Raw genomic sequence first — 11,751 nt, 5'->3', positions numbered from 1 at the left:
GTGAAACACTGGCACAGGTTGCCCAGAGAGGTGGTGGATGCCCCATCCCTGTAAACATTCCAGGTCAGGTTGGACGGGGCTCTGAGCAACCTGATCTAGTTGCAGACGCCCCTGCCCACAGGAGGGGGTTGGACTAGATGACCTTTAGAGGTCCCTTCCAACCCAAACTATTCTATGATTCTATGTCAGTCTCTGACCAGACAAAAGTTTCCACCTCTTTTGTTTGTGCCTTTACTACTAACCTGGTTTTGGCTGGAGTGAAATTAAATTTCTTCACAGTAGCTTGTATGGGGCTATGTTTTGAATTTGTAATGAAAACAGTGTTGATAACACAGTGTTTTAGTTATTGTTGAACAGTGCTCACACAGCACCAAGGCTTTCTCTTTTTCCCACTCTGTCCTCCCAGTGAGCAGGCTGGGGCTGCACAAGAAGCTGGAAGGGGACACAGCCGGGACAGCTGACCCCAACTGACCAATATGATGTCACACACCATATGACCTGGAGCGTGATGTCCACACCATATGGTGTCATGGTCAGCAATAAACGCTGGGGGAAGAAGAAAGAAGGGGGGGACATTCGGCGTTATGGCTTTTGTCTTCCCAAGTAATTGTTACATGTGATGGAGCCCTGCTTTCCTGGGGATGGCTGAACACCTGCCTGCCGATGGGAAGGAGTGAATGGATTCCTTGTTTTGCTTTACCGATTAAACTGTCTTTATCTCAACCCACGAGTTTTCTCACTTTTACCCTTCTGATTCTGTCCTCCATCCCACTGGGGGGGGAGTGAGTGAGCGGCTGTGTGGTGCTTAGCTGCCGGCTGGGGTTAAACCACAACAGCTACCTCCCCCTTGATGTTTGCAGTTCAGTACCTCAAGAGATGCTGTCCCCAATAACGATTTCACCCTTGGCTTACTAGAAACCTGCTCTGTTACCGTACGCTTGTGTACATACTGTTTCGCTTCTGCCTTTGCATCTCTGACTGGAAGCTTTCCGCTGCTAGTGCACTGTCAATCTGTGGAAAAAAGAGAGTGAAGCTCTGTGAAAAAAACAAAGTGAAGCTTTAGCTGCTGTTGTTGGCATGAAAGAATTAGTGAAGAAAATACTGGCATAGATAATTTTTTTCCCTCCACCAATCTTCCCCCTCTGTCTTTTCCTCTTTAAACAGAATATTTATACCTTCCAAGCAGGGAAATGTTAAACACCAGCTGAGGGATGTACTGAGTTTGCAGGTGTCTCTTTGCATATGTCTGCAAGGCAATTGTCTCAGCTTAGCAGAAATTCTGTGTCTGAGCTGCAAACGGGCTATGGTGATGCAGTGCCCTCAGTCCTAGGCCAGCCTTGCAAACTGCTTGGGAGACCTGGCCACTCAGCCTTTGAATCCAGAAAGTGGACTCATATTACCCTTTGCTTTCCTCTTTGCTCTGAGCTTTCAGCTCTGCAGCAGCAGAGCCAGCCTGAGTAGGAGTAGAAAGGGGATTGAAATTTCTTGGCTCCACCTCAGGTGTCAGGTCAGCTATTTTGTGGGCCATCAGTAGCACACAGTTGACCAGGGCAGTGGTGGCACAATTTCAGTATGACTGGGTTCACGCAGGGTGCAACCAAGTGAGATGCAGACCATCTTATTTTCTTAATCATGCCCTAAAAATACATTGGCAACACAGTTAGCAAGAAAGGCTAAAGAACAAGCAAAGACACAGGCAGGAAATTTGCAGCTTTGCCAGTTTCTTGAGTCCTACTGAAATCTTTATTTACAGAAAGGGTGAATAGCTTGGCAACTCTTAAGTCATCTCTTTACATAAAGGAACCATCTGGTGTGTGATTAGAGCTGGGCTTCGTATCGCAGCTGCGCTAGCAGTGAAGATCCCAAGGTACATTGGCATCTTTGCACTGCTAGGGGTACTACATTTCACCTTAGAGGTTAGCTGCAAAAGTTACAGAAAGCCCTCTGTGATCCACTTCTTCCCCCAGGTTTGGTCTCAGTGGTTTCCTTTTTTAATTTTTCTCCCAAACAACTACAGGGTATTTCTATGTCGTTAAATACTTCACATATTTCACACCATTAAGTGATGACTCATTTGCAGGATCTATCATGGATCAACAATGCTAAAAAATAAAGTGTTACTCCTTTAATGAAAATGCCTAAGTGCTGAGCTGGAGACAGTTTGAAAAAAACAGAGCAAACAAGATGCTTGGTCACTACTACACATCTGCTGAAGGTCAGACAGGGCTGCTGGAACCAGCTATATCTTGGTTTGCCAAGACAGGGGATGGTGGCAGAAACAGCTTAAGGAGTTCCCACCTTCCTCTTCACCTCTCCTTGCCTTTTTTCAACCTGCTCAAAAAGCACATTGTGTTCTGGTCAGTCCATCAGCACTAAGGTCCCTGTGGTGCTAGGGGATGAATATAGATGTTAGAATCTGTTTTGACTTGGTAGGGTTCATAATGTAGAAGACAAAAGAAGTATTTTCTGGTCTAATAATAATTGTGATAGACCAAGAGCTGGTAGATTTGTAGACTAGTTTTCTTTACCAGACTGTATTAACTTCCATTTGGTCAGTCCCTTTGTTTCTCTGTTCCTCCTTTGTCGTTTCTAGTTAGGGACTATTTGTGCAGAAACTGTCTGTTACCAAACCCATATACAGGATGAAGCACAAAACAGATTTCCATAATTCGCACTATTGATGAAGCAAAAGAGGTATGTGAGAATTATTGAAAAAGTGGGAAACTGAAGTAAAGTCTGAGTCCAAGCACAACATCTAAACACAAGTGTCCTGTCCAGCCAAAACCAGGACAAGTCACTCAGGAGTGGCATTTTGGTCATGTGTACTCATGTCCTACTGTCAAGACAGTTGTGAGACTCCTGTCACCTACCTGTAAGCACCTCCACGCCTGAGCTAGTTTTGCTGACTTACTTGGTTTCTCTCTCTCATGGGATGGTGAATCCCATGCAGGAACACTGCCCATGTAACTGTTACCTAGGCTTAGCTCCAGGGGCAGCAATTTAAATCCCTTGCAGACTAACACAAGCGAGAAACCAGAAGTTTTGCTCAGTTCTTTCTGGAGAGGCTTTAAGACCGGGAAGCAAGAAGAGCCCAGTTCCTGGATTTCTCCATCTCTTTTACACACTGGGGAGACACTGGGTTCAGTTTCCCCACCTGATCTTATACTGACTACCTCTAAGGTTTTGTGGATGTAAAAAAGAGCTATAGCAGCTGGGTGCTACAAGCAGAGACCAAATGAAAAACAATGGGGCTGGGAAAGGATACTCACTACGTATTGGATGAATGGATCAAAGTTTGAGTCCTGTGATGTCTGGCAACATGCTGTGACCAGTAGAAATAGGCAGTGGAGACCTGCAGTAATTGGGGATGGCATTTTGTCCAGTCACTTTGCTGTACAGCCTGAGAGGAAAATGAAGCAAAAGGATCAGGGAATTTTCATCTGACTCGCACAGTATGAAATACCTGCACACTCTGCAAAAACAGTATGTTCAGACTTTTTCAGCACGCTCTGCCTGTTCACTCCATCCAAGACAGAGCACGGAATAAGGTCTGTAATTATTCCTCTGCCACTGTCACCAGACTGTTTCCCTCATATCTGCTTTTTTTCACATCGGCTGTGCCTACTCAAAACAGGGAGAAAGAAATCGCTTGGAGAAAGCAGAGTCCTAAGTGGATTCCTAACAGGGACAAATGAGGTGCTAGTCTGTCATGAGAAAAGTTGACTTTGGATCTTCAAATATTCCTCACAGTGGTACTTGGCAAATGCACAGCTAGAACATGAGGGAATAGTTAGAAATGTTGCTGTAAGCGAGGGACTGTTCCGTTGCAGCAGGGAGAGCTCTGCTACCGGCCATGTTCCACTCTAGAGAGGGCTGTAGTAACATCATGGGCTCAGCTAGAGATTTCTGTATGTTTGTTACTCCTTGGCTAACGAGGGAAACAATGAAGAGTGATATCTCTTGGAAAAAACCTGTGTAATTTTAAGTTTTTAGTATACATCTCCATTAACTGCACTGAAGTTAACAAGTAAATAACCTAGAACCCAAGAATACTGACACACCAGAATATAATGTGGTGCCTGAAAGCAAAACCCAGAAAAAACCACCTTTTCCAGCTCATTAATACCTAAGCTAATTTACTCATGCAGTAGATTGGATGATGAAACATAAAGGGAGAGGCAAAACATGCATGGACCCTTATAACAGGTGCTGAAACATTTATGCAACCAGAGGGAATAGAGAAAGGGAGCTGAAGAATATGTAAAAATATGTATTTTGCTATGAATATGCACTTTCTGATTATTCCTAACAAAGCACTTCCCTAGCTCCAGAATGAACAGCTAGCAGAGAGCTACAGGAAAAGACAGAACCCAAGCAGATTGTGAAAATCATTTTAAGAAAGGAAAGCACTGAGAAAAGACTCTTAAGAATAGTACTGAACAGTACCTGAGTGGATAACATCAGCTTGACTAAAATCATGAGCTTTTGTAAAATTATGATCTTGTTGTATTGAAAACGCTGTTCAAACAAACTCAGGCTTTGAAAGGCTATGAATCACCAGCTGAAAGCAGAATAATCAGCACCTCCTGAGATCATAACGAACATTGGCAACGGCTGCCTATTGCCACCACATTGCATATCAGAGCTGGTGCTCCCAAGTAGACAGGGCGCTTCACTGTGACTTTCCTGCTCAGAAGAGCCCATGACAGAAAACTATACCATGAACATGATCTGTGGTCTCACCTTGTGAATGGATAGAGGACAGCAATGGGCTTATAGCCAAGCAATGTACTTGACGTCACTGACGTGGGTTTCCAGCAAGCATTTGTCAGGGTTTCTTATCAAAGGCGGTTCTTAGGGACATTCATCTGCAGTGAGACTTCACCTGGATACTGACCTGGTTAAAAGATAAGAGACAAAAGTAGGAAGAAATTATTTGCTATTCAAATGGAGAGATGTCATCACCAGAGCTCCACAGGAAGGTGTGTGTAAGACTGTGTTTTACCCTCTGTTCTCGAGTGATGTGGAAAAGGCAGTGATTAGTGATACAACACTGTGGAAAACTTTAAATGGTTGAGACTAACAAAAGCAGTCTGCCTGTGAAGTTCTGCATAGAGATCTCAGGATACTGAGTGACTGGGTCATGAAATTCAGCACTGATAAGTGTAAGGAAGAAAGAAATGATCCTGACATTATGTATTCTGTGGTGGACTCTGAATTGACTATTACCACTCAGAAATGTGGTCTGAGGAAATGTCAACTGAACTTTGAGGAGTGATTAAAAAAGGAAAATTAATTTTAAGATATTCTAGGGTAGCAACAGAGAGAAAAAAAACAAACCAGAAAACTGTGCTATCTAGATGTTTGAGCTGACCCAATATGGCTGCTCCTATGCTCCTATATAGGAATAACCAGAAAGCAAGACATCTCACTGTTTCAGAGTATCTTCCCACCCCACCCCAAAATCCATTAAAAAAAGGACTATTACAGGTTTTTTTTATCCAATGGATGAATGGCTGGCAGAATTGGGGAAAAAAAAAAGTTAGGGAAAAGTAAGTGTCTCTTCAGTTTCCTGGGCATGTCCATCAGTATGTCCAGCATTCTACAAAGGAGACTATTTTGCTATTTTGAAGACATCATCCGCTTGTGACCTCAAGACTTCCATGGATCTGGCTGATCCCAAGACCAAGATGGATCAAAATGTATCAAGAGGGAAACATTGCCAAGTTATAAGCTGTGACACAAGCCCTTGAGATAGTGACATGACTTAATAAGAGAAACACTAACAAAACAAAGATTTCTGATAGTTTTGTATATGCAGCATGTGCTCACAGCATATGGTACAATAGCTTAATCTGTAGTCAGAACTTGTACTTTGATGGTAAGGGGTTGATAAAACAGATCATAGAAAGGAAAAAAGGTCATTAAACAAAGTTTATGATGAGGTCAAACAGCATCTGCTACAGTTTTGCATGTATCTTTTGCACTGTTCACAAACTTGTATTCATATTCAAATGTTGTGGGTCAGCCTCTGTTTTCAAATGCACCCTTTGTGCAACCATGTAGCTGAACCAAATGTCCTGTTAATTGTATGCATAAGAAACTATATAGAGAACAACTCATGCAAATGAGAACTGTGCTGCTACTCAGGCTTTTATAGCTAGTCAAAAGTCCAAAAATCCCAAACCAGTATCTAGAAAGCCAGAATACTAGCAAACAAATATCGAATTGCAAATAAGAAAAATATTAATGTCCTTCTCAAGTAACGTGGCTGTTCCCTTTGTTCATTTAAAGTCTCATTGAAAAATGAATTGCTGTAAATTTTTCAGCAAGCAATTTCTCAAATATCTATGTACCTTCTGTTGGTGAAACTGAAGCTATGTGGACACATTCATCATTTCTCATACACACTGTCTTTGACTTATTAAAGCCCCAGAGAGCTAAAGAAGCCCAAGTTTGCTACCAAATCTCTTTCTCCACAGCATTCAGGCTGAAAAATGTGTAAAGTTAACTCTAAAGTGCAGAAGATTCCTAGAGGTAAATAGCAAGGTCTCACTTTAACCCAGGACATAGGTAATCTACATGACCTCCTTTTTACTTTTTCTGTAACTTTCTCTTCTTCATAAATGTTGCAAAATAATTACCCCCTTTCTTGCAAATCCACTCAGCACAATAGTCACTAGCCCATATGTTTTAGAAAATAAAAACGACACCCAGAGATATAATATGGTTTACCTTCTCAGGTGATTCAAATAGAAGATCTTCTAATTAGGTCCATCTTAAACGTCCTCTGCTCTCCATTACAGCCCAGGCTGCTTTAATCTCTCTCAAAGGGAAACCAAGACACAGGAACTTGTATAATTAGCTGAACATGTTATTACTGCCCAGAGAACAAGTTGCCTCTAGAGCCTGCACTCGATTTTCAAGTGTGAGGCTGACCAGAGATGCCACTGCAGAAAACCTACAAGGCATTTCAAGAGGAGATATTTCCTGATACCGTTCATCAGGTCGTACTCTTATTTCCCCCTGCACTGATCTAAGTCCTTCAGCATCTTATCTGCAGATTACTTTATCAAGTGGACTAACTTGTTCTGCTGCTGTTACTCACCTGCTTTGTTCTAACAAAAGAGGGTGTTGAGGACTGAAAGCAGTAAAATCATATTTTGTAGCTATGGCAAAATATTTGTGGGCTTCGACTTAACAAGGAAGGAAAACCCTAAAATTTTCCTACCCGAGCTGGCAGCATGCTCGCTGTGGGCTGGACCTGGCAGGCATTAGGGACATGCATTGGTGCCCTCGGAGAAGCTGCACAGAGATGCAGACCTACGGCTCTGTCGGCTACTGTGGAAGCTGGGGAAGAGCAGGAAATTCCCAGAAATCAGGGGAAACTCTGATGTGTTATGTATGTTTCTACCTTGAGCAAAACCTGGAGCCAGGAACCCACTGCGCAAACAGGGGACATCTGTCCCAAAACAGTGTGGCCCTTGTCCCTACAGTGTTCGATCACAGCTGGTTTATCAATGGAATTTGTTTCCACAGCAGTGTGTGTCACGCACTGGCTCACTGAGCTCATGCAATGCCTGTGGGAAAGCCTGGGATTAAACTCATGTTGTGGGGGATTATTTTTTAAACAGTGATTAATTCAGGAGATATAGGTCTATGGAAAGAGCTCCTGTTGCCCCACAGACTGGAAATGGCCCCTGTGGAGATCCTGACTTCTCATAAGAAGTCCATGGGGGGCGATAGCCTCATGGAGTAGGCAGATGTGCCCCAGGATCTCCAGAGCCACCGTGCAGCAGCTGAAGGCCAGGTGGGACACACCAGGGCATCCTAAAAGGGCACATGCCTCCAAGGCAGACAACTGAGTCAAGCTGTAAATGCCACTCATTGTCACACTGCAGAAGGAGAACGGAAGCAAAAAAGTCAATAAGGTACCTGATAAGGTGACATGCCTTTTCCACTTCTACACTAGTTCCCAAATTAAAGGATTGTGACATCGGGGCTGGTCCAGCAGTTACAATAGGGTCATGTTGCCAGCTGACATTGGCTGTTGCAGGGGAACGGGAGGGATGGCTGTCATGGCAGCACTGGGCATAGTTTGGGTTGCTCTTGGTGTTATCTGTCTAGGGTAGTAGTGGTCATTTTTGTGTCACAGTGAGCTTGGACCAGGTCTTCAATCCTCTATCAACTGTCTGTGGTGAGCGTGCCGATTGCTCCATTTCTAACAGCCCTAAAACATGTCACAGCATTTTGCCTCTTGCTGGGTCTGAGTCATAAAAAACAAAATGTGTGTTTCGCAAAGTTTGCCCTGCAGTCTTTGCAGGTGCCAGCATTTACTAAGGGCACTAAGGATATCATGGTATGTGACTGTAAACTTCTCTTCAATGAGCCAACTTGAGGGTGCATTGTTCTTGGCAGCAATAAAGCCTATTCCTCTTCCCTTTTCTGCAAACCTGGTCACCTGTTGCTCCTCACAATGTAGTGAGTCAGCCCTCAGCCTGCCATTCTGCAGCAGTTTTGAGGTGATAAATTGACATGATTGATGTCCTCGTTGCCCTTACAGCTGGTCCCCACTGTTGCAGTGGCATCAGTCTGGTTTATTGCCCACTCAAGCTGGTTCAGGAATCTGAACAAGCAGAAAACCAAGGCTACATCTACAGCATTAAACGCAACCACCTCTCTCTCTTCAGACAGGTTTTATGGTTGGCCTTGTGCTGGTGCCTTCCAGACCCCTCTCTGAGCCAATTTAACTCACTGTACCTGCAGAAAACTAAACCAGCAACAAGGCGTCTAGTTTGCTTTCATCTGATCGAGTTTAATCAGCTCGAAGAAGGGCCCAGTGAGTGCCAAGGCCAAAGCAAGGAGAGGAGCAGATATGTGGCCCCAAGCAGGGAAGGGGCAAGGAACAGAGAGTTGGGCAGGAAGGGCAGAAGGGTAAGGAGAAGGAGGGCCTCTCCCTTTCTGCCCTGGCAAGCAGTTCAGCATGAGTCCATGGTCTAACCCTACAAAAACAGCTGTGTCGTTTTCACCCAGTGTTGCTCCCTTGGCTGTCTCCTTGCAAGTTTAGATAAGCAGCAGTGCCAGCGCAGAGGATGAGGTGAAGAGGAGGGCAGGCTTGGCTTAGACCGAGTCAGCTGTGGTGGATCCACACCTTTCACATTACCAGCCCTTGACCGGAAAACCGATCTGATTTAAACCCTCTTCCCCCCCCCTTTCTTTTTGTTGCTGTAGCTTTCAACAGTTTTAATCAACAACACCTTGGCGTGTGGGAATGGGAAAGAATGTCAGCAAGGGGAAAGGATTCCTTGAAAGAGGGTTTCTGCTCAAGACACTGTATCATCAAACTGGAGCCTAAAGGTATGAGAAATCTTGGTTCACTTTGCAGAAGAATGTGAAAATTGCACAATGTCAGAGCATTAGGTATGTAATCAACTTGGTATGTGAGCACAGGGAGATGTCCTGATCATTCTGCTGTTTTTTCCTGTATGCATTCATCATGTACTGTCATGTCACCAGAAACTGTGAACTTTCTGGATTTTAAAGTTCTAAAGTTTCAACCCCAGAACGCTTTTAGTTTAAACACCTGAGACTGCACTTAGAGAGCCATCACAGGCTCAGGAAAGCAAGCAAAAGGTGTGTTAGAGGATATCTGCTCTGAACCAGGAGCACTCATCCAAAACAAGGCAGAGCTACACTGATCCTGTAATTCACTGGAAATGTGCCGTTACAAAAGCATGAGAACACGTTTCATCTAGCATGAACACAATAGACCAGGGTAATGTTCCTACATAGGTGCAACATGAGAGACACTGTTCAAAGCAAAAGTAAGTGTGGAAACAACTTAGAAATGAAGTTAAGAAGATACAGCCCTCTTGACTCACACATCTTCATTCCAGTCCTGGCTGTTAACACTTCAGTCTCATCTCTAGAATCTAACCTCAGCAATTTGTGTAATCAAATCCCATTGCCACTTGTATCCCAAACTCGGAAAAAGATGGCAAAACCTCTCAGAAGCTGGATGCAACAGTGCAGGTTCTTACACCATTTGCCATTATTATTTTTGAGTCTGAATTTTGCATGGTCAGCCTCTCAGAGAGATGGGTTTCAGAAATGGAAGGACAGAGTGGATCCCAAGCATATTGGAATTAATAGGCAGATTGCTTTGAGATAAAAGGTTTGGGGGTGAATCTGGCAATGCCTGGGGCTTCATTTATTATATCTCTCACATGACTTTATATAGTTTTGCCCACCTCAGTCTTGCAGAAAAGAATCTGGAGGGAGTCCTAGCAAATTGCTACCTAACTCCACTCAGCATGATGTTGCTGAAATAAGGCTAATCTCATTCTGAATTTTGTTAACAAGTATTTTTAATTTAAGATCTGGAAGGTAACAAAAGTACTCTACTGGATGCTGTTGATGCCTTGGCTGGAGTGCTGTGTCCGGATGTTGCTGTATTGGAGAGCATCCAAAGGAGAGCCACGTGAATGCTAAGACATGAGCAGAGTACGACCTTGTGAACAGGTTGAAGGTTGTTCAGTTGAGATAGGAGAAGACTTAGGTAAGGACATAGTAACAGTTTGCCACTTGGTAAAGGACTGACATAAATGTTCACAGCAATAGCTGGGTGAGGGATGATGTGAAATCACACAGTCTGAAGCAAAGATAAATATGTTGGTGATTATGGAAAATGTGTAATTGTAAAGGTTAGAAGCACTGAATTAGGCTACCCAGGGCAGCTGCAAAGTTCCCTTCAGTGGAGATTTTTAAGAACAGGCAATAAAATTGCTGACATGGAAGAGAGCCCTTGATTCTGCCTCCATGTGAGTTTGTGGCAATGGGGCGCCAGGTAGATTGTTTATTGACCTCTTCCAATTACCTCTTTCTGTTTCCCTATTTACTGCTTCAATTTCTGTGCAATGAATGAGTTCAAAGAGATTCAGAGGAGACATGCAAGACCACCGATCTGTGTACTCAGAGCTGTGTTTGGACATTGCTATATCCATCTTAGGCAAGTTCAGGAATTCCTTTCTGGACCTCTCCAGCACAACATTCCCACTGGTTTAAGCACAGAGGAGGTGAACTGTATCTACAGCCTTATCAAGAGTTTCCCCAAAATGATATTTCCAGAGAAGGGCTCTGGTTCACACCCTGCATTAAGTCACATTTTCCATCCTTGTTTAAGAAGTATATACTTTTCCTTCTTGACCTGTGACTTTAAATTCCTCTATTCCTCTGTAAGCCTTCCCATGAATTGATGGTGACCTTTTTACACACTCAAATAGTCTACATGGAAAATGAAAATAATTTAGTGCCAGCTATCTGCAGATCAGGCTCAAATCATACCATGACCAAGCAGTACGTCCTGCAAGGAGAAAACAACTCTGCAAGACTCATGTTTGCAAGGCACAGTAGCTGGAATAGGAACCACTCAGCCAGATAATCCGAGAGCATAGAAAATCCTGCCCAGCTGAATGGCCAAATTATCACATCCTTCAAGCACTCCTAATGCTCAGAGAGCAGCTGACAAGCTGCTCTCAGAGCATTAGGAGTGCTTGAAGGATGTGATAATTTGGCCGTTCAGCTGGGCAGTACCAGCCAGCCCTGGAACGTCCTCCTAGCCCTCCTGGAAGAGTTCACAGTTGGATTTACCACTTGTCAGTGGCGAAGAGCAATCTGCTGGATCAGTGAGGGTATTCTGACATGAATAAGCATTAACTGCGATAGTTATTGGCTAAGCATTAGCTAAGGGAA

At 43.7% G+C, this 11,751-nt stretch overlaps 1 protein-coding gene across 2 annotated transcripts in view; it reads right to left on the bottom strand.

The window, feature by feature from the left end:
- GPR116 (G protein-coupled receptor 116) overlaps nucleotides 1–11,751 on the bottom strand; it is a 49,797-nt gene that overhangs the window by 28,093 nt on the left and 9,953 nt on the right. The window contains exons 2-4 of one of the 2 annotated variants that reach the window (XM_009319666.1): nucleotides 4,744–4,897; nucleotides 3,270–3,400; nucleotides 951–1,011 (exon numbers count right to left, since the gene is read on the bottom strand). In XM_009319666.1, the coding sequence (XP_009317941.1) occupies nucleotides 951–1,011; nucleotides 3,270–3,374 (166 nt within the window). In that variant the 5' untranslated portion in view covers nucleotides 3,375–3,400; nucleotides 4,744–4,897. The remainder of the gene's footprint in view (nucleotides 1–950; nucleotides 1,012–3,269; nucleotides 3,401–4,743; nucleotides 4,898–11,751) is intronic. The other variant, XM_009319667.1, reaches the window with a different exon arrangement.

This window comes from Pygoscelis adeliae, unplaced genomic scaffold (genome assembly GCF_000699105.1).
Source record: "Pygoscelis adeliae isolate BGI_AS28 unplaced genomic scaffold, ASM69910v1 Scaffold121, whole genome shotgun sequence".
Taxonomy (NCBI): Eukaryota; Metazoa; Chordata; class Aves; order Sphenisciformes; family Spheniscidae; genus Pygoscelis; species Pygoscelis adeliae.
The sequence above is the reverse complement of the archived record's forward strand: the minus strand, read 5'-3'. Positions and strand labels throughout refer to the sequence as shown.